The 25,213-nt window shown below is 39.4% G+C and overlaps 1 protein-coding gene across 3 annotated transcripts in view; it reads left to right on the forward strand.

The window, feature by feature from the left end:
* LOC143290382 (arf-GAP with GTPase, ANK repeat and PH domain-containing protein 1-like) overlaps positions 1-25,213 on the forward strand; it is a 77,652-nt gene that overhangs the window by 40,336 nt on the left and 12,103 nt on the right. For 2 of the 3 annotated variants that reach the window (XM_076599769.1, XM_076599767.1), the window contains 9 exons: positions 2,602-2,691; positions 9,778-9,852; positions 10,447-10,548; positions 12,322-12,466; positions 14,306-14,374; positions 21,220-21,369; positions 22,503-22,576; positions 23,380-23,460; positions 25,094-25,178. In XM_076599769.1, coding sequence (XP_076455884.1) covers positions 2,602-2,691; positions 9,778-9,852; positions 10,447-10,548; positions 12,322-12,466; positions 14,306-14,374; positions 21,220-21,369; positions 22,503-22,576; positions 23,380-23,460; positions 25,094-25,178 — 871 coding nt within the window. The remainder of the gene's footprint in view (positions 1-2,601; positions 2,692-9,777; positions 9,853-10,446; positions 10,549-12,321; positions 12,467-14,305; positions 14,375-21,219; positions 21,370-22,502; positions 22,577-23,379; positions 23,461-25,093; positions 25,179-25,213) is intronic. The other variant, XM_076599768.1, reaches the window with a different exon arrangement.

Here is a 25,213-nt window from a genome sequence, read left to right on the forward strand (position 1 = left end):
AATGTTGAACACAATGTTACCTGTCCTTTTGGGTCACAGCTAGGGGAGTTTAGATAAAGAGGGTGTGTGTGTGCGTGTGCATGGACAAAGAAAGGAAGGATGGACAATAAGAATACATTTACGCCAGTGTATGTGTGTGTGTGTGTGAGTGTGTGTGTGCGTGTGTGCGCGCGCTGCATGTGTGTGGGCACAAGGTAGAGGCAGGGATGGGGGCGGGTACATGATTGTTATGAGTAGTGAAATGCTTTTTAAACTGTTGCATTCTTGCTTTTGTAATTACATGTAATACAGTGTGAACGGGAAACAGTTACATGTCCACTGTTTGGACTATCAGACTTACACATAGTGTGCACTTGACTTACTAACCTCGGCTTCTTGACAGGAGATAATACACACTTTGTTGATTTTTTTCTTCCAATTTCATGCTTTTACAATATTTTGCTTTGTTGGATTCTGCAAATTCTTTCTCTTCTTATGGAGTGCTTATGCACATGCATGCCCTTTCCTGTTTTTTCCTTGACCTTGAAAGAGCTTGTAGAGATGTGCTGTTTATACATTAAGTACTGTTATCATATCATCCACGTTCAAATACAACTATTTTATCAATATCACTTGCCTTTTGCTCAGTGCTATTATTTTGTCAGTACCACATGCCGGTGACCCAATACAATTATTGTATCAGTATGTGGCTCAATACTGTCAGTATATATATCAAATACCTGTTGTTCAGTGCTATGATCATATCAGTATCACATGCCTGTGGTTAATACTGCTACTGTATCAGTATCATGTGCCTGTTGTTCAGTGCTATCTTATCAATATCATGTGCCTGTTGTTGAATGCTGTTATTACATCAGAATCACATGCCTGTAGTTCACAACAACTTCTGTATCATTTATCACATGCTTGTTCAATACAGTTATCATATTTGTATCAGGTGCCTGTGATTCAGTAATATAGTCATATCAGCATCACAAGCCTGTGGTTCAATATTATTTTTGTGTCCGCATCACATGCCTGTTGTTCAGTGCTGTTATATGAGATCAAATGCCTGCTGTTAGATATTGTTAGTATACCCATATCGTCAGCTTGCTCTTGGTTTGCCTTACCAAATTGAACTTGTATTGGAGGTCCAGACAGATGAATAAAGGGATTGGAGAGTCACATTTTATTTTAATGCTTATAAATGTGTTTCTGTGTGTGGTTTTCACACTGTGAGATGAATCTTATACATGTTATGAATGTTCATGCGATACTCTGAATGAACGGGGTATTGACTGCATTAAACAACCCCTTTGCATCGAGTGCGATGTTTGGATAGTCAGAAGTCTTGGTTTGTATGAGGAACAATGACATGAAGCCACATGTAATCTTTTCTGTCTCTGTGACTTGGTATTGGTTGGTTGAATCATGTCATATCCTGTGCCAGTTGTGTATCATTTCCTTGGTGACATATGAACTGACATTGGTTGGATCATGATCAACTATAGTTATGTGTGTTCTTATCTCTCTTCACTTTCTTTCTGTAACTTTTCATCATTTCAGTAACATGTAGTAATGAGTCATCACTATTTTCATTCATTTAGCAAGTCATGGACCATGCATTTGTACTGAGAATATTACTTGTTTATTTGATACCTGTTTATTGTCCATTGAACTGGTGTTGCACAGACACTTTTCAATCAGACCATGTGCTGATGTCCTGTGATAACTGTGAAAGAACAAACCAGTCTAGAAAGTGAACCTGGTTGGATCTCATTCTGAATGTGCTCAGTACTCTGCATGGTTCATGTCATAAGATATTTATGTGTGTATGTATATGTATTATATAATCAACCCACTTGACTTCTTTCCCTTTTTTAATTTTAAAAAATATTATTCTCCATTCAGTGAGTGCTGTGAAATCTGCTTTGGGAGGACATAGGATAAAGTTAGGACCCCAAAAGTTTGCCTCATGGCATTGTCTGCCTAGTGCTGCATGTAGGTTGAGAGAATGTGGTCACTGGTGGACACGCGTTAACTGCAACTAGTTTAGAAAAAAAAATCATTTGTTTATGGTTATTCCATCTTTTGAGGGTGGAGGTGGGGGGTGGGAGGTGGGTATATTTGACGCTAAGTCAGACGTCTCAAATTTATCCTTTTTTTCTGCTTGTAAAAGAAAAGAAACAGACTCTTTCGTTGTATTTAAAAAAACAACAACAAAAACAACGTTAGAAATATTTCTCTAACATACATTATGTGCATACGTGGAAACTGTTAGTTTTTTAAATGCAGGCAGAATTCACGGCATTTTCACAGTGAAACCCACAGCAAACGGATTCTGGTATCTTGAAAAAAAAATTAAGCAGTCATGAAACAGTTTTGTGAAATGACATTTTTAAAATTATAATGATACTGTCATTATGTTGTTTTTTTTTGTTGAAATTTATATTGGAAAAGGTGGTGTTTTGAGTAGAACATTGTGGGTGGGTTTCACTGTCTTTCTTTTTGTCTTTATCTTTTGTATCCATTGTATCCGATGTATAATTAATCCCATGTATTTCCCATTTGACATCCACATCAACTAACATGGAGGGTGGGCGCTGGCCTCCCATTTTGCAGGACTCCAAGCCCGACAGTAAAGACTTACCCACCCCTAGCAGTACGCCGACTCAGAGTCGGAAGAACAGGCGGCGGTCGAATCTCTTCAACGTAAGACGAGTGCAGTGGGTGTGAAGTGAAGCTTCCCTTCCTGCTGAGTGTTTAGAGTTAGCCCCTGGCTTTTGAATTTGATGGCCATAGTTTGTCCTTGTTGCTTCTTCCTCCTTCCTTTGTGGCTGCTGTTAAGGGGGGGTCAGGGAGTGGGGGGGGTTGTCTGTGGTATCGTTTTTATTGCTTGAGAAAGTTGCTTTTTGTTGCTGTTGTTAATGCTGATAACAGGGGGAGGGAGGGAGAGGGTAGAATGCTACACACTCTTTGAATAATCTTTGATGGTAAGATGATGAAAGCAGGGACATGAAATTTCTGCTCAGAGGAGACAGAATGCATCTGCTGTGTTTTCTTATTTTTCAGACATTTGGAAATTATCACCAAAACAAAAAAGTATAAAATACATGAACAAGCCATAAAAAAGACGCTTTTGGAAGGTGATTTTCAGATATATTTAAAATGAAATAAAATTTTTAAAAAGCAAACAAAACAAAACAAAACAAAAATTGCTGAGACATTGTTGAAATATTGTGGATTAATATGACGTTTGGAAAATGAATTCACCATGGTCTTTGAAAAATTAAGCTTTCAATTGGAACAATGAAATAAAAGCTTATGAAAGACATTGATAAATTACTTAGAATGTGTTTGGGGAAAATGGGTAAGGAGAATCTTATAATAGAAAGGTGAAGGGAAATGGCAAAGATGGTGACCAGAAAGAGAGGGGGATAAAAGTGGTTGTGTTGGATGGTAACAAAGGGAACTGCTTCACAGTCATTTTCACTTTGCCTCAGCCTGAATCGGCAGTTCCCATTGATGTTTGGCAGGACATGTCGTTCATTTCTCAGCTGAGCTTCACACTCCTTGTCCCCATGTTTTCTTGTTGGTCGTGTAAAACATCTGTTTCAATGATTTGTTTTCTGTCATCTGTGCCTCTCGTCTCCCCTTCTCTTCAAGTAGACTTTTCAGTCCAGTGCTGCCTCTGGCCTCCCCAGGCATTTTATAACGTGTGTTGCTTTGTGATGGTTGAAGCTGCATTTTTTCCCAACACCTGATGTCATAATCATGAGGAAGGTGGCCTTGAGCATTTATATGCACAGAATGTAGTGATAGCATGGTAGTGAAGTGAACAGTTTTGAACGGTGTATGATTAAGAAATTGATGTGTTATTGGTCTTAATAATGGTAATAAGTTTATATAACACCTAATCAACTTATTTTGCTCTGAGCTTTACAACAGTTGCAATAAAAACATTATCCATCAAGAACAGGTTGGTCCAAGCATGCAAACATAATGGACCTTGACAAAACATTGCATTAAAAATAGATACCAACACCCTATTTTTCCCCAGGATGGGTCAACTGTACCATAGCAAGTCTTATGTACAAAACAGATGGAGAGAGTGGAGGTGGAAAGGAGTTGGGTCTGCAGAGGAAATGTATTCACCTTATGAACCTCAAAAATTGTGACTATTACTAGTTGTTGACCAAACATCCTTCCCCCCTGCCCTTCCCCAACCCTTCTTTTTCAAATTGTGAATGAACCTTTGGACTTGGGATTCACTTGGATGTATGGTTTCTCTGCAGAGTGCATTCACAGCAAGTCTCTCTGTGTTCAGCTTTGTGTGGGTGGAGCTGGGGGTGGGGGATGGCGGAGGGGGGGTGGGGGGGTGAGGGGGAATCAGCATTTTACAGCGCTAAAATAATGGAGAACATATTCATTGTTATTGTGCAAATTGATCTTGTATCTAGTCCTGGGATATAGGGACAGTGGTAATGTTTGATTTATTTTATTTTAATTTATTTCGTAGCTAATTCAGGTCTGATATTCATATCATAAACTTTTTTTCTCTTACTAATATGGGTTCAGTGATTATAGAATTTCCAGCTTTTATATGGGTTTAAAGCCCATATTATGAACATGTAGTTTATGCATGTGGTTGCATCCTTTGCATAGCCACTCATTAACAATGATTTCTTTCTGTGTATGTTTGAGTCCCAGCCCAAAAAAATGTATCTGTTGCAATGCAATGTACTGTTTGCTAAACCCATGGAATTTGTTTGCTTTTATGCATATGTCTGGGAGCTGTGTGACATTCTTTGTAGGTTGTGTACATGTGTGTATACCGAAGTTTGTGTGTGTGTGAGTGAGTTTGTGGTTTGCGTGCACGTGAGTGTGTGTGCACATGGAAACAAAGCAGAGTGGATGCATAGGTTTGGTACTGTAGATGCTTTTTTTTCTTTCTTTAAAGATGGATGTTGCAAGGAAAAGAAAATGTTAAGAGTCTTTACTGAGATTTGATTTTTTTAATTTTTTTTAACACAAGACAAAAGGTGTCACTATTGTATTGCTCATGCTATCTTTGTTGCGCTGTTGCAGTTGCTATTCATGTTGTTTTGTCGGTTCAGTTTGATGTTTTTCTTATTTTGATACTTTTATGTTGTGTTGTGAATATTGAGTTTGAATTTTTTAATGTTAATACTTTATGACTTGTTGATGTTTGCTTGGATAAAAATGAAAACTGTAAGATTCCTGATGAGGCAGACTTGGATATATGAGAATGTGTGTGTGTGTGTGTGTGTGTGTGTGAGAGAGAGAGAGAGAGAGAGAGAATTGAAAAGAAACGTGTGTTAATCTGGCACAAGTTCAGTGTTTGTAAAATGCAGCAGCTTTTTTTATTTTTGTTCTTTTTTCGTTGTTGTCTTCTGTTCCTTGACCCTTTTATTTATGATATTATCATCTTTGTCATTATCATCATCATTATTATCATAATCATCATTATGATTATTATCATTTCTGTTCTCACTGTTTTCTTCCATGTTTGTTTATTTAATTGTTTGTATATTTTTTTCTTTTTTATGTGTGTGTGCATGTTTGATTCTTTATTATTCAGATTCCAGTTTTTATGTCTGATGTTTTTATTCTTGATCACCAACATGTTTGTGTGTGTGTTTATTTTGTTTATTTATTTATTTGTTTGTTTATATTCACACTTGATCACCAACCTGTGCATTTATTTATGTATATCAGTGTTCTGTATTTTCTGTTGGATGTTTATATCAGTGTTCTGTATTTTCTGTTGGATGTTTCGTATTTTATGGTTAACCACCTTGTTCTTTAATTTGTTGAATTATTTGTTTATTTATTTTCTTTCTTTCTTTTCTTTTTTTAATGTTTCATGGTTCACCTTTTTAACCTGTTTCTTATTCCATTACCAACCATCCCCACTATCCTTTACTTTGGAAAAGAACACATTTCTGTATACTTCATTTCAGTAGGTAATTTGATCAGTAAGAGCATCCAATTTCTGTCATTTCTCTTAGATTTTTTCCACAATATTATTACTACTGTCCTTATTATCATATAGAAAAAAAATCATTTGTAACTCTCAACCCAATATATAGATAAAATGCAAAAATGATTATAAGAAAATGACTATTTAAAAAATACTTCAGACAAGTAAAAAATAAAATAAAATAAAAGCTTCAGACAAGTTATTAAAAAAAGTTTAGAAAACAAATCATACACATGTGATTTATAAAATAGAGGGGAAAAAAACTGCCATCAGTTATGATCAAAGTCCATGCTCTAAACAAATTCAACAGCAGTGATAATGTAAACAGGAAGAGAGATAATGTTTTTGTTGTCAGAGTTGTCTCATCCTGACAGTACCTCATAGGGGGATTTGTGAAAAGGAGAGAGAGAGAGAAGGTGGTGTGTGTTGACAGTGTGATGTTGCCTTGTTTCTTCAGGTTAAAGCAGAATCTTTATTATGGTTGATTGGCTGAAAAAAATTTTTTTCATGGACTTTCAAAGAGATTATGGAGCTTTGTAGGTTTTTTTCCCTGTGCTTTGATTATGAAAAAAATCTTCACACATGACACATTGAGAGAGACTGACAGTGTCTGATACTGATGGTCACATGTGTTATTGATAGTGAGTGACAAAGACTGTCACAATCTAAAAACTGATGTTGCTGCTGCTGTTGTTTTAAAGGGATGAGAAACAATTATTAAACAAGACATTTTTTAACTGTTAAAGAAAAAATTCTTAATGTAATTTACATTTTGTTAAAATGGAATGGAAAATTTTGAATATTGGAGGATTTTGATACATGTTTTATGCCAGCGAAATAGAAGCAAATTTTGTTGAAATAAAAGCCTGAAATTTCATTCGATTTTTTTTCCATAAATCTATGTATGCAAATGAATATAAATTTTCAGTTAAGATTGTTCAGAAACTGAAGTACTTAAGAGTTATTGTGAGCACATATTTTTGTGATTTATCTAATTCGTACATTCGTGGTTTTGTAGTTTTGAAATGTAAATGCATATGATACAGGAAAAAAACCCCATTAAACATATGTGATAGACTGCACAAATTTGATACAAAACTTTACTGTTTTTCACCACTTTTAACTAATTTAAGGAAGTCTGTTCAGCAGTTGTTTAGCCGAAGACCACTCATTCAGATAGGACTAATTGTTTTTTCAAATTGGCCACAATTTTTTAAAACTTCTTTCTTAGGCAGGTTTCTAAAGAGATAAAGAAAAAAAGTGAAGTGTCTTTTAAATTCAAGTTAGATATAAAATGTAGAGGTAAAGGACAAAATATGGGGAAATATGTTGCTAACAATAGGTCTTTATATGTAACCCAAAGGGAACAAATATTTCAGTCAATTGATGGATTAGGAAAAGAAAATGGGGTGTGTGTCCAGAGGGGAATGGGGGTAGGGGGTACAACGACATTGTTGATCATGGCTGTACATTACAATCCCTGCAGATACGTGTTTCCAAGGACATCCTCAGAAAATGCCTGTCGAAAAAGATGATGCACCTCCATGTTGGAGTGTGGCTTTCACAGGCAAATACTTGCGTAGGCGGTCTTCAGGAAGGTCTTTATTACCAAGTAAAAAGGTAACGTGCATCGGAAGGTAAACTGTCTCACACTGATTTCATTGGGACTGAGTGTTACAGCTAGTTTTTTGAAGGAACAGTGTCTTGGCAGTACTTAACATCATAACAGGAAAATGCCCAAGCAGAGTCTGGTTGCTCATGTTGTTCTTAAAACTGGATTAAACGTTTTCTGTTCTTTGTAGGTATTTTGATTGATACATTCCTGACAGTTCCATGTACCAGTCACATAGCCTCCATTAAAAAAGAAAAAGAAAAGAAAGAAAAAGAAAAAAAGTTTTTGCCTTGTGCAAAGGTTAGTGAAAATCATCACTCCTTACTCCCTGTTCTTCATCCTTTTTCTCATTCTGACCCAACTTTTTCTTCCTCCCACCCCACCCTTGTTTATACACTGTCATCCACTGTCCTTCATTTCTACTCTTACATATTATCATTTCATTTTGTCCGTTCATTATATTTTTAAAAGTTTTTTTGTTTTTTTCTCTCTGTGTGTTTTGTATATGTGATAGAACTTTTTTTGTTTTGTTTCTGTTTTATGTATGATTCTTTTTTTTTATTTAAACTTTAATGATACTAATATAGTTTTAAAGTAGGACAAAACTGTTGACAGCTGTGAACAGAAAGCGATAAAAGGTTAAATGATATTAGAACAAATGTGCATTATGTATGTGTAGTGTGTCTTGTGCTTGTTATATTTTGTCACATGTCTGCATTTGTGTATGTCAGCTCTGAAGTTGCCCCTCTGCGGACAGCTGGGCTTTACGCAACATGTCTTTTGTGTTCAGGTTGCTTACCATCAGAGGATATTATAACTTGTATGTTTTTATTTGTAAGTTGCTAACTGTTAAAGGTCATTATAGTATGTACTTGTTCCTTTCTTTTTAAGTTACTCACTGTCAGATGGAATGATGGTTTGCATACCTTCATTTGTGTTCAAGTTGATTACTGTCAAACTGTGAAATACTTTAATTGCCTTCACTTGTGTTCAAGTTGATTACTGTCAAACTGTGAAATACTTCGATTACCTTCACTTGTGTTCAAGTTGATTACTGTCAAAGATGTGGTGTAGCGTATATGGATTTGTCCAAACGTAGTGACGCCTCCTTGAGCTACTGATACTGATACTGTCAAAGAGCATCATAGATTGTATACCTTCATTTGTGTTCAAGCTGCTTATTGTCGAAGGGCGTAATAGTTTGCATACTTTCACTTGTGTTCAAGTTACTTATTGTCAGAGGGCGTAATAGTTTGCATACTTTCACTTGTGTTCAAGTTGCTTATTGTCAGAGGGCGTAATAGTTTGCATACTTTCACTTGTGTTCAAGTTGCTTATTGTCAGAGGGTGTAATAGTTTGCATACTTTCACTTGTGTTCAAGTTGCTTATTGTCAGAGGGTGTAATAGTTTGCATACTTTCACTTGTGTTCAAGTTGCTTATTGTCAGAGGGCGTAATAGTTTGCATACTTTCACTTGTGTTCAAGTTGCTTATTGTCAGAGGGTGTAATAGTTTGCATATTGTCACTTGTGTTCAAGTTGCTTATTGTCGAAGGGCGTAATAGTTTGCATACCTTCACTTGTGTTCAAGTTGCTTATTGTCAAAGGGCGTAATAGTTTGCATACTTTCACTTGTGTTCAAGTTGCTTATTGTCAGAGGGCGTAATAGTTTGCATACTTTCACTTGTGTTCAAGTTACTTATTGTCAGAGGGTGTAATAGTTTGCATACTTTCACTTGTGTTCAAGTTGCTTATTGTCAGAGGGTGTAATAGTTTGCATACTTTCACTTGTGTTCAAGTTGCTTATTGTCAGAGGGTGTAATAGTTTGCATACTTGTCACTTGTGTTCAAGTTGCTTATTGTCAGAGGGCGTAATAGTTTGCATACTTTCACTTGTGTTCAAGTTGCTTATTGTCAGAGGGTGTAATAGTTTGCATACTTGTCACTTGTGTTCAAGTTGCTTATTGTCAGAGGGTGTAATAGTTTGCATATTGTCACTTGTGTTCAAGTTGCTTATTGTCAGAGGGTGTAATAGTTTGCATATTGTCACTTGTGTTCAAGTTGCATATTGTTAGAGGGGCGTAATAGTTTGCATACCTTCATTTATGTTCAAGTAGCTGACTTAATTTTTTAGAATTCTTATAAATAGAATAAGAATGTGAATGGCTGTTTCCCTGTTTTAGCCCAAGAGCAAAGACGATGACAAGAAGCAAGATGGTGAAAAGGTGGGAAGTGGCCGTGCCATTCCTATCAAGCAGGTAAAGCTACTCATTATGGTTATACATATCTCTTCTGTCCTTTCTTGTTTCCAGAAGGTTACTCCAAGTCTTTCTCATCCCCCCCATGTTTTATCAAAGTTGCCATATGAAAATGTGGTTGATTTTCATCATCATAGGGAAAAACAAAGCATTGTATTCAAAATAGGACACTCAAAACTAAATTTACTTCCTAATTGTCTTTTTTCTTCCAATGATGTGCATAACAGTAGGATGAGATTGGTTCTCTCCTGTTTGTATTCCTTGCACAGGTTAATCAAAGAAGTAACAGGAGCTAAGGGTGCATTTAGAATGAGCTCTGTCTGTTTTTCTTTCAAGTGGATATTGAGACACACACACACACACACACACACACACACACACACACACACACACACACACACACACACACACACACACAACACAACACAACACAACACAACACAACATATGAAACTCAGACCAACACATGAAGCTCACACCAGCACATGAGGCTCACACCGACATAACCAAACACGGAAGAAATCAGAGAAAGTGCAAAAGTGTCTCTTTGTTATAGATAGACATGGATGATGGTCTTTATTTCCCCTCCCCCAGGGCTACCTGTACAAGAAAAGTCATGGCCTGAACAAGGAGTGGAAGAAAAAGTACTGTGCTCTCACTGAGGACGGCAAACTGGCATATCACCCAAGTCTGCACGTGAGTAGACCACAACGCTGCCTTTGGTATGGTGATATTTTTGGAGACATTGTGGCTGAATGGGTTGGGCATTGGACTTCTGATCCAGAGTTCACCAGTGATCAGGGTTTGAGGACCTGTTTCCGTGGGGAAATGCGCTTTACTTTGATTTTCCTCACTCCATCTTTTTGATTGACATGGATACTTATATAGCGCCTATCCTCGGTCGGAGACCAAGCTCTGAGCGCTTTACAAACACGGGGTCATTTGCACAGCAGGCTGCCTACCTGGGTAGAGCCGACTGACGGCTGCCATTGGGCGCTCATCATTTGTTTCCTGTGTCATTCAATCGGATTTCAACCACGCACACATACACTCTCAGACAAACATGTAACATTTAACATTTTACGTGTTTGACCGTTTTGTTTGTTTACCCCGCCATGTAGGCAGCCATACTGTTTTCGGGGGTGTGCATGGTGGGTGTGTTCTTGTTTCCATAACCCACTGAACGCTGTGTGGATGGGTACCTGACTGCATTTGAGGAAGGTTGGAATGGCGTAGAGGGGATTGCGCCCCATCTGCCTATGAACTCACTGCTCTGATGGTTTTGAAAGGCAATGGGACCTTAACCTTTTTAAAAAAAAATGATGTTTTAAGACCTTCAACCTTTTTCTAAAAAGAATATTATAAGTTGCTGATTGATGTGATGTTGGTTAGTTGTTATCTATCTGCCTCCTCCACATTCCTTTCCTTTAGGGGGGACTGGAAAGGCTGTGGTCTATTTTTATTTCTTTTGAAAAAGTATTTTACACAGATGAAGATTGTGTTAATCCACAACATCTGTAACCTGACAGATCCCCCATCCCAGTATTAAGGAACAGTGACTGCAGTACAGTGTGCCATTTATCACATCTGCTCTCTGTCTCTGAATGTGTCTGTTTTCTCTCTCTGTTGTGCTTTACTGTCTGCTGTCTGTCTCTGAATGTGTCTGTTTTCTCTCTCTGTTATGTTTTACTGTCTGCTGTCTGTCTCTGAATGTGTCTGTTTTCTCTCTCTGTTGTGCTTTACTGTCTGCTGTCTGTCTCTGAATGTGTCTGTTTTCTCTCTCTGTTATGTTTTACTGTCTGCTCTCTGTCTCTGAGTGTGTCTGTTTTCTCTCTGTTGTGTTTTGCTGTCTGCTCTCTGTCTCTGAATGTGTCTGTTTTCTTCTCTGTCTGTTTTCTCTCTCTGTTGTGTTTTGCTGTCTGCTCTCTGTCTCTGAATGTGTCTGTTTTCTCTCTGTTGTGTTTTACTGTCTGCTGTCTGTCTCTGAATGTGTCTGTTTTCTCTCTCTGTTGTGCTTTACTGTCTGCTGTCTGTCTCTGAATGTGTCTGTTTTCTCTCTCTGTTGTGCTTTACTGTCTGCTGTCTGTCTCTGAATGTGTCTGTTTTCTCTCTCTGTTGTGTTTTACTGTCTGCTGTCTGTCTGTGAAATGGAAAGACTAGGACCACACAGTTGAGGGTCATCCGCTTCACAGATGCATCGTTGAGAGTGTTGGTCAAGTTTCCTGACTACCACTGTAGGTACCTGTATCTCTCAGCCTGGTTGACCTTGGGGATACATTGTGAGAGTACAGCATTCTCAAGTTGTCTCAGACCTGTGTGGACCTCCATAGCAGCATCTTCCTAACCCCCATCATCATTTATCATCGTGAAGATATGGAAAATAACATGTCCCAAATTCTTGGGCACACTCACACATGCATTGTTCATTCTGTCGTTTAGCTCCATGTTATTTTCTTCTCCTCTCTGCAGGACTACATGGAAGATGTGCACGCCAAGGAGATCCCACTGATCCACACGACAGTGAAGATCCCGGGAATGCGGCCGAGGGGATCCCGCGTGGCCTCATCCGGTTCAGGCAACAACCCCAATGAGGGTGACATGAACAATTCCACAGGTATGGAGAGGCAAAGACTGTCACAGGCCACAGGTGTACATGCACACACTAGTTTTCCAAGTGATCCATAATGCTTGTGCACAGGGTTTTTTTCTGAGATGTTTATATACTCACATACGCATAACTCATAGATATACCCCTTTCCACTGTTTTCTACCTGTTTTTACCCACAGGTTCAGCACCCTATTTGGCATGCATATTTACACTTTCTTATGAAATTAACACTTTCATTGTACACATTTACAATCAAGTAAATATTTTCAAAGAGGACATTTAATGTGTGTGTGCACATGTAGACACTAACACTTGCATGCTGTCTCTCTCTCTCTCTCTTGCTCTCAGTTTCTCTTTCTTCTCTCTCTCTCTCTCTCTCTCTCTTTCTCTCTCTCTCTCTCTGAACTTATGATACGCATGAACCAAACACAGACACAAGCATGCACATGTGAATACACATTCTGGCAAGCATACATGTCATACTGATACAGACAAGAATATGGAAAACAAAATATGATAGCGTGGGGCTTTAAGAAGACTTGCATCTGTAACAGCAAAAAAAAAGGTTTCAAAAGTATTTTCTGGAGTAAATAAAAATCATTTGAAGATGGTTAGATACAGGTCTCCAGTTAATATGTGCATTGGTGTGCATTTGAAAATGTACTTGGAAATCTGAAATGTAGTGCAATGTTCCAGTGTATTAAAAGACTGAGAGCAAGCAGTAACACAATGAATTATGTACTTGTCATGTGTAATACAAGGTTGGTACTGTCACAGAAGTATGAAAAAGTCTTTGGAAAATCAGTAGGCAAATCAGAGGACTATTTGTAGGGTTGGGAAAGTCTTGGACAAGTACGTTTTGCCCTTCAGGTTCGGGAAAAGTCTTGGAATTTTGATAGAACCCTTGGCCAGTGCCATTCAGCAAGGCGCTGTCAGTGTTTATTGAAAAAAACAAAAATTGGTGTAAAACTTGACATCAACACCAAGCTATATGTAGGTCTCTTTTGTTAGTGGTGTGCACAAAGAATTTTGTATTCAGTGTGGTTTTTGTGTTTGGAAAATGTTCTGTCTGGTCTGGAAAAGGTCATGAAGAAGTGTGGATTTTGTTTGGTCATATCAGTGGGAACTGTTCAGTAATGATAACATCATAATTGTATGCATTTATATAGCGCTTACCCTGCGGGTCTAAGTGTAAAAACTACATAAATTCTTTCCATGCCCTGAGTTGAAGCATATTTTATCACACTCCGCTGGGATTCCTTTCATTTGCATGAAGATTACACAAAAATCTCAAGGGTATATCATTATTAACATTCCTTGATAATTAAACATCAGTTATCTGTGAAATTGGGTTGTTTGTGTTGACTGCATCACCGTGGGGGGGAAACAAATTTTGGTTATCAGTAATTGCATTGGTTTAATTTTGAACATTGCCTACATGTGCGAGCATGTGCTTTGTACCTTCTTTTGAAATGTTACGCCTAATTTTTAGTGAGATGCCACTTCATGGTGGTTGGAGGATGACTGCTTTGTTTTGCCCAGAAACGCATAACATTTCCAGACTGGGCTCTGTGGCAGCAGGTGAAATCATCTGCTTTGTGACTTTGTTTTCATTCTTTGAGTTTTTCAGTGATGGTCCCATTTTTGACTTTGTTTTCATTCTTAGAGTTTTTCAGTGATGGTCCCATTTTTGACTTTGTTTTCATTCTTAGAGTTTTTCAGTGATGGTCCCATTTTTGTCTTTGTTTTCATTCTTAGAGTTTTTCAGTGATGGTCCCATTTTTGTCTTTGTTTTCATTCTTAGAGTTTTTCAGTGATGGTCCCATTTATGACTTTGTTTTTCAGCCTTTGAGTTGTCGAATGACGGCCCCATTGACAACTCGTTAGTCATTCAGAATTCCTCCATCACACCAGGTGAGGTCTTTGTTCCCCTTGTCCTGCACTTGTGTGTCGTGTGTGCTTTGGTGGCGTTTTGTACAGTGCCCTTTAGCGTTGGAGTCTGCTTTGTGTGTCCTTTGTGTAGACTGGAACCTGCTTGTGTGTGTCCTGTGTGCATTGGCTGTCTTCCTCTGACATGTCGGACTGTATATTTGAAATTGTCCCTTGGACTGCTGATGATGGGTATGCAGAGAAAGGCTGTCACCTCATTGAGATCAGACAGAGCTGACAGATCAGGATGTTAGTGAAGGGGTGTCACCTCACTGAGATCAGACAGAGCTTACAGGTCAGGATGTAGGTGAAGGTCTGTCACCTCACTGAGATAAGACAGAGCTTACAGGTCAGGATGTCAGTGAAGGTCTGTCACCTCACTGAGATAAGACAGAGCTTACAGGTCAGGATGTCAGTGAAGGGCTGTCACCTCTCTGAGATCAGACAGAGCTTACAGGTCAGGATGTCAGTGAAGGGCTGTCACCTCACTGAGATAAGACAGAGCTTACAGGTCAGGATGTCAGTGAAGGGCTGTCACCTCACTGAGATAAGACAGAGCTTACAGGTCAGGATGTCAGTGAAGAGCTGTCATCTCACTGAGAGCAGACACAGCTGACAGGTCAGGATGTCAGTGAAGGGCTGTCACCTCACTGAGATAAGACAGAGCTTACAGGTCAGGATGTCAGTGAAGGGCTGTCACCTCACTGAGAGCAGACAGGGCTGACAGGTCAGGATGTCAGTGAAGGGCTGTCACCTCTCTGAGATAAGACAGAGCTGACAGGTCAGGATGTCAGTGAAGGGCTGTCACCTCTCTGAGAGCAGACAGGGCTGACAGGTCAGGATGTCAGTGAAGGGCTGTCACCTCAGTGAGATCAGACAGAGCTTACAGGTCAGGATGCAGGTGAAGGGCTGTCACCTCTCTGAGATAAGACAGAGCTGACAGGTCAGGATGTCAGTGAAGGGCTGTCACCTCTCTGAGATAAGGAGCTGACAGGTCAGGATGTCAGTGAAGGGCTGTCACCTCACTGAGATAAGACAGAGCTGACAGGTCAGGATGTCAGTGAAGGGCTGTCACCTCACTGAGATCAGACAGAGCTGACAGGTCAGGATGTCAGTGAAGGGCTGTCACCTCATTGAGATCAGACAGAGCTGACAGGTCAGGATGTAGGTCACAGCCCTGTCTTTGGATTTCTTCTTCTTGGGACTGCAATACGTTTGTTCAGCAAGACGAATGACCATTCATAAGCACAATTTAAACTCGTGCTACACTGATTTTCTCATTTGACTTAGGTTCAGTCATCAAGGGCTTAACAGTTTGTTTTATATAAGTAAGTTTGTTTTATTGTGGAAAATAGGAGTGAAGAAAACTGAACAGTTTGAAAGGATAGAGCAAATAAGTCGTTCATTAAAGTCTGTGGTGGTGTCATGTTTAGTTGGGTTTTTTTTTTTACTTCAGATATTGCATGATGCAGTAGAAGACTTGAGTGGTGATGGATGTGTCTGAGTTGATTGAAGCTGGATGTGTGAAGTCTGTTGAAATTGAAAATAGGGTCTGCCACAATAGCTTTGATGGTGGGGTCTGCTGTGCATGTCAAGTCATTGATTGGTGTCAGCGATTGTTTGTTATCCTTCCCCTCAGATTGTTTGTCATCTGCTCAATCTTTTTTTTGGTGATTGTTTGCCTTGCGCTCAGTTGTTGTTAATTAGTGTGTTAATTAATCGTCCACTTCATCCTTGTCATCATGATTTGCTCAGTCTATCTTTGTGATTATTAGTCATCCACTCAGTTTTTGTTGTCTTAGGATTGTTAGTAGTTCGTTTGGTCCTTGTTGTCTTGGTGATTGTAAGTCATCCGTTCAGTCCTTGTTGTCATACTGATTGTCAGTGGTTCTGTCTTTGTTGTCTTTGTGATTGTCATCTGGTCAGTCTTTGTCGTCTTAAGAATTATGAGTCATCCACTCAGTTGTTGTTGGTTAGTGTGATACTGTTTGTCTTACTGATTGTCAATCACCCACTCAGTTGTTGATTAGTGTGATACTGTTTGTCTTACTGATTGTCAATCACCCACTCAGTTGTTGATTAGTGTGATACTGTTTGTCTTACTGATTGTCAATCACCCACTTAGTTGTTGATTAGTGTGATACTGTTTGTCTTACTGATTGTGAATCACCCACTTAGTTGTTAATTAGTGTGATAGTCATTGTCTTAGTGAATTTAAGTCATCCACTCAGTTGTTGTTGGTTAGTGTGATAGCCATTGTCATAGTGATTGTCAGTCATCCATAGTAGTCGTTGTATTTATTGTTAGTCATCCATATTAGTGTCATAGTCATTGTGATAGTGATTGTTAGTCATCCATAGTAGTGTGATAGTCATTGTTGTAGTGATTGTTAGTCATCCATAGTAGTGTGATAGTCATTGTCGTAGTGATTGTTAGTCAACCATTCACAGTCATTGTCTTAGCAATTGTTAGTCAACCATTCAATGTCATTGTCTTAGTGATTGTTAATTATCCATTCAGTCCTTTTTGTGTGAGTGATTGTTCATCATTCATTCAGTCCTTTTTGTCATACTAAGTCATCTGCTCAATCTTTTTTGTCTTAGTGGTTGTTGGTCATCTGCTCAGTGTGATTGTTGGTAATCTGCTCAGTGTGATTCATTGTCATCCACTCAGTGTCGTTGATAGTCATCTGTTCAATGTGATTGTTGGTCATCTTCTCAGTGTCATTGATTGTCATTTATTCAGTGTGATTATTTGTCATCCGCTCAATGTAATTGGTCGTTTGCTCATTGTGATTGATGGTCATCCGCTCAGTGTCATTGTCATCCACTCATTGTGATCAGTGGTCATTCGCTCAGTGTGATTGTTGGTCATCCACTCAGTGTCATTGTCATCCACTCATTGTGATTGATGGTCATCCGCTCAGTGTGATTGTTGGTCATCCACTCAGTGTGATCGATGGTCATCCGCTCAGTATCATTGTCATCCACTCAGTGTGATCGATAGTCATCCGCTCAGTGTCATTGTCATCCACTCATTGTGATTGATGGTCATCCGCTCAGTGTCATTGTCATCCACTCATTGTGATTGATGGTCATCCACTCAGTGTGATCGATGGTCATCCGCTCAGTGTCATTGTCATCCACTCATTGTGATTGATGGTCATCCACTCATTGTGATCGATGGTCATCCGCTCAGTGTCATTGTCATCCACTCATTGTGATCGATAGTCATCCGCTCAGTATCATTGTCATCCACTCAGTGTGATCGATAGTCATCCGCTCAGTGTCATTGTCATCCACTCATTGTGATTGATGGTCATCCGCTCAGTGTCATTGTCATCCACTCATTGTGATTGATGGTCATCCACTCAGTGTGATCGATGGTCATCCGCTCAGTGTCATTGTCATCCACTCATTGTGATTGATGGTCATCCACTCATTGTGATCGATGGTCATCCGCTCAGTGTCATTGTCATCCACTCATTGTGATCGATGGTCATCCGCTCAGTGTCATTGTCATCCACTCAGTGTGATTGATGGTCATCCACTCAGTGTGATTGATGGTCATCCACTCAGTGTCATTGTCATCCACTCATTGTGATCGATGGTCATCTGCTCAGTGTCATTGTCATCCACTCAGTGTGATCGATGGTCATCCGCTCAGTGTCATTGTCATCCACTCAGTGTGATTGTCATCCACTCATTGTGATCGATGGTCATCCACTCAGTGTCATTAGTCATCCGCTCAGTGTGATCGATGGTCATCCGCTCAGTGTCATTGTCATCCACTCATTGTGATCGATGGTCATCCACTCAGTGTGATTGTCATCCACTCATTGTGATCGATGGTCATCCACTCAGTGTCATTAGTCATCCGCTCAGTGTGATCGATGGTCATCCACTCAGTGTCATGGTCATCCACTCAGTGTGATTGTCATCCACTCAGTGTGATTGATGGTCATCCACTCAGTGTCATTGTCATCCACTCATTGTGATCGATGGTCATCCACTCAGTGTCATTAGTCATCCGCTCAGTGTGATCGATGGTCATCCGCTCAGTGTGATTGTCATCCACTCAGTGTGATCGATGGTCATCCACTCAGTGTCATTAGTCATCCACTCAGTGTCATTGTCATCCACTCAGTGTGATCGATGGTCATCCACTCAGTGTCATTAGTCATCCGCTCAGTGTGATCGATGGTCATCCACTCAGTGTGATTGATGGTCATCCGCTCAGTGTCATTAGTCATCCGCTCAGTGTCATTAGTCATCCGCTCAATCTTTGTTGTCCTTCTGTCCCTGGTGTGCTGTGTGCTGCATGGTGATTGGCTCTTGGCGTCCCTATCCTGTTGGCGGTAAGCCTCTCTCTGACGTAGCTCAGCTGTTATGTCAACTCACACACGATTGGTTAATCTCTCACTCACCTCACAGATTTGTTGACCTCTCTCCTTTTCTGTATGGTGGAGGGCGTTGTATGCTTCACTTTGAGCTGCTTGAGTTTTGGACGGGGAATGCATCAGAAATGTTACGCTTGTATGGGGACCGGTGTTTGTTCCCTTGCCCATTCAGTTTGTTGTTTAGTGTTGGGAAGTTAACCAGTTGGTTTATGTTTTATTTTGTTGTTGTTTTGTAACTGATGTGTTACCCATCTTCGATTTTCAAGCAGCGTCATTCTTGATCTGGTGATATGTCAGCATTGTTGCACAGAGCTGAGGATTTGTTTGAGTGCTGTGTGTCCACTTGCACATTTATATGTGCACACATGCATTTGATTTGTAATTTAGTTTTGAATGGTATATGGAATTTGTTCATTCTTTTTCTTCCCCTGCAGATTGATAGTAAATTAAATAAGATGAAACTGTTGTTGTATTTGCATTTGCCATGAATTTGAGAGTCAACAGTGATTTATCCTTGTGATACAGTGATAATGAGAAAAATTATTCAGTGATTTTCAGATGAAGACTTCAGAATAAAATGGTATATTATCAGTTGTCCACTGAGTGGTGTGGGGAGGGATAAAAGAGAGAAAAACAGTTTGCACTCTGTAGCAGAGGTTCAGATTTATTCAAAACCATAGAGTACGGTAAACACATTGCAAAATTATGTCGCAGAGAGTGAGTTCTGCTAAAAATGCAAGGAAGATGTGGGAACAGCTGATGACCTTTGCTGCATGATGGAACAAAAAAAATTAGATAACATTCATGTTGAACAACTTAGAATTTCATTGAGCATTTTTGCTTTCAGGGGCCATAAAAAAACAAACAAACGTCAAAAACCCTCAAATATCTAATTTCCATCAAAATGAATACCTGGTACTTAATTTTCCCCAGTCTTACCACTCGATGACTATATATTCATCATATGAATAGTACACAGTGTAATGCATGGTTTTGGTGTAACCTGTTTGCTTCTAACTCACAAGTTATGTAACACTAACAGTACAAAGGCAAGTGCAAAGCAGTGCAGTATTAAGTTGCTGCTTTTTATTTCTTTTTTCTTTTCGTTTTTTTGTGCGCTGAACATGCCATCATCTTAAGTATGTTTAGAATTTCAGCGCATAGAGTCCCATGCCTTTGAAAGCTTGTTTAAAACTGGATGGTGATTAGTGAGTCACCTAGCGTACGACACTTACAATGCACATACATGCATGTAAGTGAGTGTGCACACTCAAATAGCGTGCACACCACACACACTCCTGCATGCAAATACATGTAGTATGAAATATGTAAAATAAATGAGCATGTAAAGAAGAAAAAAATTCACAGGAAGAAAAATAGAAAAATGATTATGTGGGGGAGAAAGTGTTACAATGCTGTAATAATGTTTAATAATTGTTGGATTGGATGAAAGATGGTGTTACGTCTGTATTATGCGCGTGCAGAATGGGTAACTTGGGAGTGTACTGGTTACTTTGAATAGTTAAAAAAAAAAAAAAATTATGTGGTTTGAAAACAGACAACGAAAAAGAAAGGAAAAGAGAGGAGAAATAAAAGTGTTCAAACTTTGGATAGCTTAGATTTTTTTTTTTTTTTTAACTTCATTTGCTTCTGGCTTCCGTAGCCGCTATTTTTTATTTTTATTTTTATGCCTGATATAATAATATACATATACATTGTTATACACATAAGCCTATAAACATTCATGCATTTATGTGTAAAATAGAAATTTTACACACACATCAACATTAAACATGCATGCTTGTATGCCTACACAAAGAAAAGTAGCCCAGAATTTTAAAAGCTCACCATGTCAGTGGAGAATTTCTGTTTTGCAATACTGAATATTTTTTATTTGGAACATTTTCCAGGTTTCTTGTAAAGTGCCCAGTAGTGGAAGAATTGCTATCACCCCATGTATTTCTGAATGTGTGTATCTTGTGTAACATTGTTGGTTCTGGTAACCACTGAGAAGTAACAGTCTGCTGGAGCTGGGAGATACCTTTGGATTGACACCATACAAGTCTTTTCTAACTTTCAATTTTTTTTTTTATTGCTGCTAGGGATATAATTATTGTTGTGTTTATTTCCATGAGTTTTTATCATTAATTCGGAGATAATGATTATGTTTCTTTTTTGCGAGTTTGTATTGATGTTTAGGAGATACTCAGATTTGGTTTTCCTTTTTTTGCTTAAAAAAAATTCCAGACTGCATGTGATAAGACATTTAAAAAATGTTAAGAGAATTTTTCTTTCACTGTGGGGAAAACAGTGGGTACAACTTACGGTTCGCAACAGTTATTTCATTCTTACAGAGTGCTTGATAAGAACATTTTCCTTTTCCTGACGCAGAGCGGGCACTTGACCCATAGTGCTGTGGTTGTGTGCGCAGGTATGTTCGACCGGCCGCGTCAACCGCTGATGCCCAACGTGCCGAAGCTAGGCATCAACAGTTCCAACAAAGACACGCCCAACGTGAAGAAGAGACATCGGAGGGCCAAGAGTGGGGGTGTGAAAAACGTAGACCCCGGTGCTGGGGATGGTGAGATGGACAGTGTCCTGTGTGTGTGTGTGTGTGTGTGTGCGTGGTGCATGTGTGTGTGTTTGTGCGTGCATGCGTGCGTGGTGCATATGTTCGTTCGTTCTTTAGTTTAACGTCTTTTCACTGTAAGTGATATTAGACGAATGGCGCATATGGTGTGTGTGTGAATGTGTGCTTGTGTGGTTTGTTTCTGTGGCTGTGTAGTGTGTGTGTCTGTGTGGTGCGTGCATGTCTGTGTGTGGTGCATGTGTGTGTTGTGTGTGTGTGGTGTGTGTCTATGGCTGTATGTGTGTGACATGGGGGAGTTAGATAATGAGTACAGTGGTGGCCTAGCGGTAATGTGCCTGAACAGGAAGCAAGTTTCCACGTCTGCAGCATGCACTTAGCGCACATTAAAGAACCCATGGCAAGAAAAGCGTTGTTCCTTGTAAAAGTCTAAAGAAAAATCCCCTTTGATAGTAAAACAAATATACTTGCAGATTGAACAGAGGAGAAAAAAAAGATGGTGGTGCACTATGGCGATGTGCTTTCCACAGGGAAAACAGCCTGAATTTCATGCTGAGAAGTCTGTTTTGACAGAAAGTAATGCTGGACAGTACAACACAATACAAAGTCTGATTTGTTTATCAGTCAGCTGGTGAAGTATTCAGCATGTAACTGCAGTTCCTTTTCTTGCCTTCTTCACCTGCTAAAAGATTTAGGCTGGGCTGTTGGATGAGCAACTCTTTCAGAAGTGAGAATAGCATTGTTGTTTGACATGACCATTATGTTCGATAATACGTGATTGTTACAAAATGCAAAGAAAAAAAAAAAAAAGAAATTAAACACAATCTTCAGGAATAAAAATCTTTCAGTCTGTTCATGGCTTTAGATACTGAACATTTCTTGTCACTCTTCATAAAAGTTGTGTTGAAAAGTGTAAAAGTTGATCAAGCTAGGAAAAAACTTGTTATTGCATATTAATGGAGGAGGGTGTTTTTTGTTGTTGTTTTTTATAGAAAATGTTTGTAGACTGAATAGAAAGCATGTGAACATCCTTTATAGATTAGTGAAGCAACTTTGGTTGAGTACAGACACATGAAACAGTTACACACAACAGATTCTGTGAACGTCAGTGCATGTTACTGTTTCAGAGTCTGATGGCTATGAGTTTGTTATCGTGTCACTGGACAACAAACAGTGGCACTTCGAAGCCCAGAATGCTGATGTGAGTAATGGTCAGTGTATGTCCCTGTGAAACTGTGAGTTGTGTCTTCGTAAGTCTTGTGATTGCTAGCCTTTTAAGGATGTTAGTGACTCACAGTTCCGTTCACTACATAATTCTTTATGTTGATAAGTTTTTTGGCAGTTCATATAAATTTGAGTTTTAAAATGTATGATATAACACATATGTAATATTATATATATTCTATGTTTGCAGACCATGTTTTTTTTTTAAATTTCAGCTGTGTTGTATTTTTATTAATGTAACTTGCATGTGGATATTGACAACATTAAAATACAGGATATTGTTAAAGCTTTTTTTCTTTTTTAAAGAAGTCTTGGGGTTATGTGTGGCATTCACTCTATCTGCCTGTACCAACCCAAAAATGAAATTGCTTGATCATCCATATCCTTTCACTAAAAAGTAAAATGTTTCAATCAGTGGACAAAGGTGCTGATATATTTTCTCTCTCTGCATTGTTGTGATTGTATTAAGCATGCTGATTGTGAACCTTTCACATGTGTTAATTTGAGAATGGCCTGAGAGATCTGATCTGTCTGTCTGGGTTTCTAGGATTGTGATGAACATATGGAAGCCATTTGATTGGTCTGTGTGGGTTTCCAGGATCGAGATGAATGGGTGGACGCCATTTGATTGGTTGTTTGGGTTTCTAGGATCTTGATGAATGGGTGGATGCTATTTGATTGGTTGTTTGGGTTTCTAGGATCATGATGAATGGGTGGACGCCATTTGAAGGATCGTGATGAATGGGTGAACGCCATTTGATTGGTTGTTTGGGTTTCCAGGATCGTGATGAATGGGTGGACGCCATTGAGCAGCAGATTCTGACCAGTCTACAAGGCAACGACATCATGGGCAAGGCAAGAGTGAGTATCAGCACAGCAGCTTTTCCACTTTGTGAGGTATTGGTGGTGATTTTTTTCCTTTTTCTTTTTCCCTTCTTTTTCCCCTCAAACAGTCCACACAGTCCATCCCGCTGTAGAATGTCCACTGATACCTGTTGCAGTGCGTGAGGATGTAGCAGTTTGTTTGATTGTCTTTTTTTCTGTGTGTGTCTTCTTTTTCTGTGTTGTTGAAGTTATCCAGCTGTTGAGTGGCCAAAGGTTCAGACGGTGGGAGGCAGCCTGTGTGCCTGACACCTACTTCTGTGTCCTGCTGACCTCATAGCTCTTTCTGCAGTGGAGCAATTTGTCAGGGGTTTATGCAGAACCTTTTTTCCTTTGTGCTGTATTGTTTGTAATGTTTGAAAAATCTTAATGTTTATATAAGAATATATATATATATAGAGAGAGAGAGAAACAGAGGGAGAAAGAGCTGGAACTTGGATGTTTTATTGTGCCTTGGGCCACAATACAAGGGAATCCACATCAATGGGAGGGGACGGATGGGGGGTGTCATTGACAACATGGTGAAGTTGGGATTCAGTTCTCAAAGCATTCCAGCCAATATTGTTATTTATTACGCCATTTGATACTTGCATTAAATGATAATTTTGATCATCTGTATATAAATGCATAAAGAGAGGAGAGAGAGATGGTTAGATATAGATACATATACACTGACAAGTGTGTATTGATGTATTCATAACAGTGTTTTTTGCAGTCTGTAATAATCTTTAATGCCTTGGTAGTTTTGGTTTAGTTAAACTTCTGGTCCAGTGTTCACCATTGACCAGGGTTTGAGCCGCCATTGTGTATGGTATTCCTTGGGGAAAGGCACTTTACTCTGATTTTCCTCACTCCATGTAGGTGTGAAGGGGTACCTGACCAGTTGTGGAAGGCGAAAACAGCAGCAGAGGATTGGCGGGGCAAAGGAGAGAAATTGGCCCCGCCATCCTATGCTGAACCTAGACACAATGGATATGAATTCACTGCCCTGATGAATGGGATCTTTAACGCTTTTTAGCCTTTTTAGATACAATACCATGTTAAACTGGTGAAAACCAGGCCTATCTCTTTGCTCCTCTTGGCCAAAATTTTGCTGCAACTCCGTGATAAGGGGTCTTGCTGAAATAGTCTGCCGTCTGCTAGGCAATCAATAAAGCTTTTTATTGTGTTTTTGGGAGAGAGGTGGTTTGACGGTGTGACAGATGGGCGCAGTAGCCAAGTGGTTAAAGCGTTGGACTGTCAATCTGAGGGTCCCGGGTTCGAATCACGGTGACGGCGCCTGGTGGGTAAAGGGTGGAGATTTTTATGATCTCCCAGGTCAACATATGTGCAGACCTGCCAGTGCCTGAACCCCCTTCGTGTGTATATGCAAGCAGAAGATCAAATACGCACGTTAAAGATCCTGTAATCCATGTCAGCGTTCAGTGGGTTATGGAAACAAGAACATACCCAGCATGCACACCCCCGAAAACGGAGTATGGCTGCCTTCATGGCAGGGTAAAAACGGTCATACACGTAAAAGCCCACTCGTGTGCATACGAGTGAACGCAGAAGAAGAAGAAGACTGTGTGACAGTTGAGGTGTATTTTTTCTTTTTCTTTTTTTGTGACAGAAGCAGAGCAACGTTGACCAGGCGTGCCTGCAGACCATCAGAATGACGCGAGGAAACACCATCTGTGCTGACTGCGGCACTCCCAGTGAGCCCTGTTTTCTTTTGTCACCTTGTCCTTGG

The sequence above is a fragment of the Babylonia areolata genome, chromosome 15 (genome assembly GCF_041734735.1).
Source record: "Babylonia areolata isolate BAREFJ2019XMU chromosome 15, ASM4173473v1, whole genome shotgun sequence".
NCBI classification, from domain to species: Eukaryota; Metazoa; Mollusca; class Gastropoda; order Neogastropoda; family Buccinidae; genus Babylonia; species Babylonia areolata.